Genomic DNA, 6,758 nt, shown 5'->3' on the forward strand with positions numbered 1-6,758 from the left:
TGATAAAGAGTAATCTCAAGTCAGATGGACTATCCAATTAGTGATTTGGGAATAACTATGAAATTGAGAAAAAAAAGCTGTATTCAGATATCTTACATCAGCATCAATTTCAAGTTTATAAGGGCAGCATAAAATCCCACAAGAAACCATGGATAATTAATATTTAGCATTGGGATGAGAAAGGCCTACAGGGGGATAAAATAAGCAGCAAGAACCAACTGAAAAAATTGCAACTAACTCCCTGAATTGTAAAAAGCTTTTAGAAGTCAGTAATAAAGCAAACCAATAATCCAATATAGGTTGTATTACCTATTCAAAAATAAATTTAAAATAATGTAATTTACCATAAAAATGAACACTATATAGAGATTAGTAATAATAATATATATAGGCCTTCTATAGGGAAAGTTATTAAATTACATTGAAAGACATTGTAGAACTAAATAGATGCTTTATGGAAGAAACTTTCTCCATAGTAAAGATGTAGTTCTTTCTAAATCTATCAATACAAGGCAATTCTAATTAAAAGTTGGACAGGGTTATTTGTGGAACTTCACCAGTTGATCCTAAAGTTGTCTGATAGAGCAGAGGACCTAAAATAACACAAGAGTAGAGGTGGGGAGAACTTGCCTTGTCAGATAGGAGTATTATAGCTGTAGTAGTTAAAGTAGGCTAGGAATAGATTACATAGACCTATGGACAAAATAGAGAGCCAGAACTACCCCATGGGTAAGGAGAAACTTTGTAAAGATAGCAGATATTACAGACCAGTATAGACAGCCTATCTACTAAATGCTACTGAGGATATGCACTATCAAATCATAAATACATATTGATCCCCTATTAACACCTTACAACAAAAATTAACTCCAGATCAAATAAAAACCCAAGTACAAAAAGCAAAACTTTAAAGTTCTCATTGTAAAAATAGATGAAAATATAACCTTGATTAGGTAGGCTACAGTTTTTTAACACCACAGTGGCACAAACCAGAGGGGGGATATCTGATACATTGAGCAATTGAGCTGTTTCAAAATCAGGAATAGTTTCAATGCAGTCATAGAAGCAGAGCCTCGATTAAAGGGTTGAGCAGTAAATAAGCAATCAAGAAGTAAAAACAGCAAGTGTTGACTCCTGTTTTGAGAAATATCAAAGGGAAAAAAATCTGAAGCCACATAACATTTTGAAAGAATACTATGACATTAGGAGACTTGGATCTGAGCCCATGATTCCTCCACTTATTTATTACCTGAAAGACCTTGCCCTAGTCCCTTAATCACTTTCTCTTGACTCACAACCCAGCATTCTCTACTTCTTGAAGAATATTTAAATCACTACAACACAAAGTACTCATTCTCTGCCCTCTATGTACATCCTGAGTTGTTGAGGGAATTAATTGAAATAAGTTCCTCACAAATCAGGGTAGGCAGACCCTTTCATTGTATGAATGATGTGTATAATTATACATGTGACATGTATAATTCTGTTGCTTGGTAGTTGTCCATCCATCTCCTGACTCATTCTAAATAGATTTAAGATGGACAGGAGAGTTGGAAAGCTGAAAGAATCCATACCTGTTCTTAGGTGAGGAAAACTGCAAACTTAGGTGAACTAATGGTGATCACATGGTAAGTTCCTGGCTGAGCTGCCTCTAGAGCTCAGACTTCTGATTCCTGACCTTGGCCTCTTTCATACTGTCATATTACTTCCTACTTTCACTTCTTCTTGACCACCCCAGCGCAAAGGGCTCCGGCTTCTTTGAACAGTGATAGTATTTGCTGCCTAAATATCTTGTTCAGCACTTACTCTTTCATTTGTTTTAGTCAGGTTTTAATGTGTGCAGGCCAGGTCTCCAACTAAACTTCAGGTTCTTCAAGGACTAGATTAGTCTTTTCTCTAAGTATTAGTAGATGATATCTAATCCTGAGCAAGTCTCTCAACCTTTAATGACCTTATAAAATAGAGATATGGATTAAATCCCTATACAAGTGTTATTACAGTTTAAATTGCTGTATAACAAATCCACCTTTGACCTTTTTTTCCTATCTTTCATGACAAAATTTTAGTTTGAAGAAATAATATAAAAATATTGTATAGAAGTCACCTCATCAGGATTGAACTTGTAAAATACTTGCTTTATGACCCCCAACAGGGATATTGTGGGATGGGGGGAAAAAAGTGTATGAAAGCATTTGAGAATGGAAAAAAAGGCATTATTCAAAGAGTAACAACTCCTTGACGGGTCAGGGCAAGAGATGCATCTCTGATGTGTTCTTAACAGGATCATTGTGGAGGTGCCAAGTGAGTTGTCCTGGCAGCACCTAATGAGTTTTAGAGTATACTGCACGGAGATGCAGAGTAATTGGCTTAGACAAGAGAAGAAATGACGAAGTAAAGGTGCTTTCAAACACTGACTAAATTAAGGGTTATTATAGTAGATACAATTCTGTATCAACATGTTTATAAAGACGTCATGGAAGAAACTATAGCAGGAAATTTTAAAGCACCAAAAATTGCACTATGCCAATTATGAAAAGTTCATTTTAATTTATTATGTATAAATTATTTAACAAAATACATCATTAAAAATTCTTATTTTTTTTATCCTTTATTGCTATAAAAATTTTCTAGTTCTACTGCTAGGAACTAGGATTTCAGAAATTTAAAATCGTGTTTTAAGGAAGTTGGAAATCTGTAAGAGAGGTCTTTTACTTGCGTAAAAACATTACTCATTGTAAAACATTGCTCATTGTAGTTACTGATCTCTAGTGATTCACACTTGTCCTTCTTCCTGGTAGTCCCTTTGTAGTGCAGATTTACAGAGTATTAAAAGGGAGCAGTAAAATGTTATTCTTACCAACAAGCTAACTTAGTACAGGTGACTAAGTCCCAGTCTGTATTTCAGAGTTAAAGAAGTTAGGTTCACCAGAGAAGTCTCCAGCTGGAACCATTTGTTATTTATCACCCATCAAAATCTGTACATATTTTTATGATAGTTCAATTTGTGGCCTGTTGTTTTTAGCACATCAACTAAATCAGATCAGCATGTTGACCCCTGAATGGTGAGTGATTATTTAGAGAAATCTTATATGTCATAAGGAAATTTCCAAAATATGCTTCTGTAAAAGGGAGTTAGTGACAGTTGGGACCCATCATTAACTTATATTGATTAATCAGGATTCTAAAACATATTTATTTTGTTGTTTTATAAATTGTAAAAATTTGGAAAAGGAAGAGAAATAGCAAAAAGTAGCAAAGGGAGTTCCCATCGTAGCTCAGTGGAAACGAACCCAGCTAGGATCCATGAGGATGCATGTTCAATCCCTGGCCTTGCGTAGTGGGTTAAGGATCCAGCATTGCATGAGCTGTTGTGTAGGTTGCAGATGCAGCTAGGGGCTGGTGTTGCTGTGGCTGTGGTATAGGCCAGTACTGCAGCTCTGATTCGACCCCTAGCCTGGGAACTTCCATGGCATGGGTGTGGCCCTAAAAAAGAAAAAAAAAAAAAAAAAAGCAAAAACACTCATGGTCTCACTACCCAAAGACAGTCTTAATGACACTGCAATATACTTTCTTCCATTAACTTTCTATATATTTTTGTAACTTGTTAATAAAAATGTCAAACTTGCAACAAAGTTGAAAGAATTTTATAGTAAATACTCATCACACTCAAACCTAAATTCTACTGTTAATATTGTACTATATGATGTACTTGCTTTGTCACATATCTATGCATTTACTCATTCTCTATCCATCAATAATCCGCCTTATTTTTAAAATTCATTTCCAAGTAATTGCAGACATTACCATGCTTTTCTTTTTTTTTTTTTTTTTTTTTGTATTTTTTTTTGTTGTTGTTGTTGCTATTTCTTGGGCCGCTCCTGCGGCATATGGAGGTTCCCAGGCTAGGGGTCGAGTCGGAGCTGTAGCCACCGGCCTACGCCAGAGCCACAGCAACGCAGGATCCGAGCCGTGTCTGCAACCTACACCACAGCTCACGGCAACGCCGGATCGTTAACCCACTGAGCAAGGCCAGGGACCGAACCCGCAACCTCTTGGTTCCTAGTCGGATTCGTTAACCACTGCGCCACGACGGGAACTCCGCCATGCTTTTCTTTAAATAATTTAACATGCAGTTCATTAATTAGAGTTCGGTATTTCACATAGTTTATTTTGAAGTAATATTTATATACAATGAAATACAAATTTTGTGTCCAATTCTAAGTACATATAGTAAATACATACTCATGTAGCCTAACCTCTATCAAAATTTCATTTTATATTTTTCTTTTTCTACTTAACATTGTAATATAAGAATTTTTCAAGTTATTGCAGATCTTCATAGTGTGATTTCAATGGCAATATTTGTTGATATTTTAAACTTAACTTTTTATTTTAAAATTATTTTGGTGTTTTGATTTGAGTTGGAGGTTTCAATAGATCCTTTTCCAAGTAGTTAAACCTATTATCTCATTGACATTTATTATTTCTTTCCAGATGTGAATTTCTTCCCCTATAATTCTCATTATCTGACCTATTCATTGTTTTTTTTCCATATATATTTTGGCACTTTCCATCATCATGCCTAGATACTCTCTAAAAGTATCAACAGCCAAAATAAATGTTGAATTCCTGCGTTAAACAAAATGGCTTTGTGTCAGATCTAAGATGAAATGGGGGCCCAATGCCCCAATAGCCTTGGGCGCCAAACTTCCTCTGTTGTTTTGAACCCAGATTTTTCATTCACAGACTGCCAAACCCAGAGATTGAGTGGGAGCACTGTTGCTTTTGAAGGCAACGTTCTCTGGGTCCCAGGCTTGTATATATTTCCTCTTCTTCCTTGTACACCTTTCCCCCACTTTGTCCAAATGGTCTCAGCCACAAGTCTCTGTAATGTACCACTACATGCATTCTTAGAATACAGAGTGGATTCAGAGTATGGGTATTTCAAGTATGTATATGGATATTAACTGACCTCACAGTAACTAAGATTGTCAGCATCTGTGCCCTGATTTACTTGCCACTGGAAGCCATCATTCTGTGCATTTAGCTGGCTTGTGTGAGGTAAGCTACCTGAACTGAGAAAGGAAAAAGTCTATCAATGGAAAAATAGTAGTTATGATCCGGTGGTTCCAATAAAGAAACATTTTTTTTGTTGGAATTTTAAAGCTTTATTGCCCCCCACAAATAGCAAATGAGTTTGATATTAGTTCAACTAGAAGTTTTCTTCCTATAGATTCCAAGAAGCACATTTTTTACAGAGCTTTCCTACAGAGGTGGAGTGGACTGGGAAGAAGGGAGCTCCCAGTTGCTGTCTTTACTCAAGCAACTGTGTTGAGTGTGTTAAGCTCTGTGTTGAGAGTGTGTGGAGAACTATTCCTGCTCTGAGTGGGTGGAGTCAGAAGAGATTATTTCTAGAATATATAGAAGCATCTCTGGTCCAGCTAATTGTTGCTTTGGTTTGGGAGGTAAGCTGCTTGGGATTAATTATGATTCAATGCAAAATGTCCTCTTTTTTTAACAGGAAATAAAAGAAAAAAAGAAATTCTGCAAGATGTATATCGAGGACCTTGTGAAGGAAGCTACAGAAATCAACATGAAAAATGAGGCTTTGCAGAAGCTTTGGCCTCAGATGTTCATTGAGCTTGTTAGAGATGCAGTCATAGAAATTCGCAATAAAAATTCCTATATGAAGCTTTGCCTACAGCAGATAACTGACCAAAAATAGAAATGGCTTTTAGTTACAGTTGATATTAGCAGTTTTATGTTTTTAAAGGTTGAAAAAATGTAGGTTAAACATGTTAAAACAGCAACACTATCCTACCAACTAGAAAGACACGCATCAATGCATTACTGCCTACCCTTCTAGTTAAAGGTTAGGAAGGAAAGAAGGAAAGAGAGATAAATGGAGGATTAATTTCCTATGTATGTTGACCAAATGACCTTTGGGAAGTAAGCAGTCTTTAGAGATAGCGTAGGCCTTGGATTGGCCCCACATCTTTGGTTCTTGCTTTGATTGGTGCCCCCGCTACAGCCCAAAGCACGTAGTGTTTGCTCATGCTTCAGCATGAGTTGCTTCCAACTACTTTCAGCCGATAATTTTTAGTTATTTGCCTTTTTTATTTTATGTCATGATTTCAAAGCCAAAAATATGTTCTTTTTTTATGAGTGAAGAATAAACTTATTAATAAATTAGTTTAAAAGAAGTGTGTTTGCCTCCTTAATCCAGTCAGAATTGTCCCATTTATTGTATGCTCCTCTTTGCGGGGGGTAGGAGCCCTTCTCCTCACTTATGTAGGAAGAGGTCCCATTTCTTCTAGGGATGCAGCTTCAGGACACCACAGGGGTTTGGGGGGTCACTCTGGGCAGAAAATGAGTCAAAACAGGGGCAGGGAGAAAATACTTTAAGAGATCCTGAGTGAAATGTGACTAATCAGTAAGTCTGCTTCTCTGAACCATGTTTCCTTCTGTTGGTAGCTCTCCAGGTGGGGCTCTTTTTTTCAGATAAGCAGGTCTACCTGTGCCTCAGAATTATAAGAGATTCCTGAGGAAAAGGTTCTGATTTTTCCAGTTCCGTTTGAAGATCAAGCAGGTAAATAGGATGTAAGCAGAGAGTTGTCCTAGTTCATGCTGGGTAGGAGAGTGTCTGGAGCCCATGACCATAGCCAGAGGTGATACAACTTCAGAAACAATCTTACAGGCCAATAAACAGGAATTCTCCAATCTGCTCAGATTTCACCTGGCAGCTCTATGGCAGCAGG

The 6,758-nt window shown here is 36.9% G+C and overlaps 1 protein-coding gene across 4 annotated transcripts in view; it reads left to right on the forward strand.

Annotated features, from left to right (window-relative positions):
* LRRC49 (leucine rich repeat containing 49) overlaps positions 1-6,200 on the forward strand; it is a 147,027-nt gene extending 140,827 nt beyond the window's left edge. For all 4 annotated transcript variants that reach the window (XM_005659880.4, XM_001928481.8, XM_084980071.1 and 1 more), the window contains one exon: positions 5,522-6,200. In XM_005659880.4, the coding sequence (XP_005659937.2) occupies positions 5,522-5,725 (204 nt within the window). In that variant the 3' untranslated portion in view covers positions 5,726-6,200. The remainder of the gene's footprint in view (positions 1-5,521) is intronic.
* Positions 6,201-6,758: the final 558 nt, after the last annotated feature.

This window comes from Sus scrofa, chromosome 1 (assembly GCF_054392235.1).
Source record: "Sus scrofa isolate SSC_HxYL_T2T_F1_AM1 chromosome 1, Sscrofa_HxYL_maternal_Yorkshire_Landrace_v2.0, whole genome shotgun sequence".
In the NCBI taxonomy this organism is placed as follows: Eukaryota; Metazoa; Chordata; class Mammalia; order Artiodactyla; family Suidae; genus Sus; species Sus scrofa.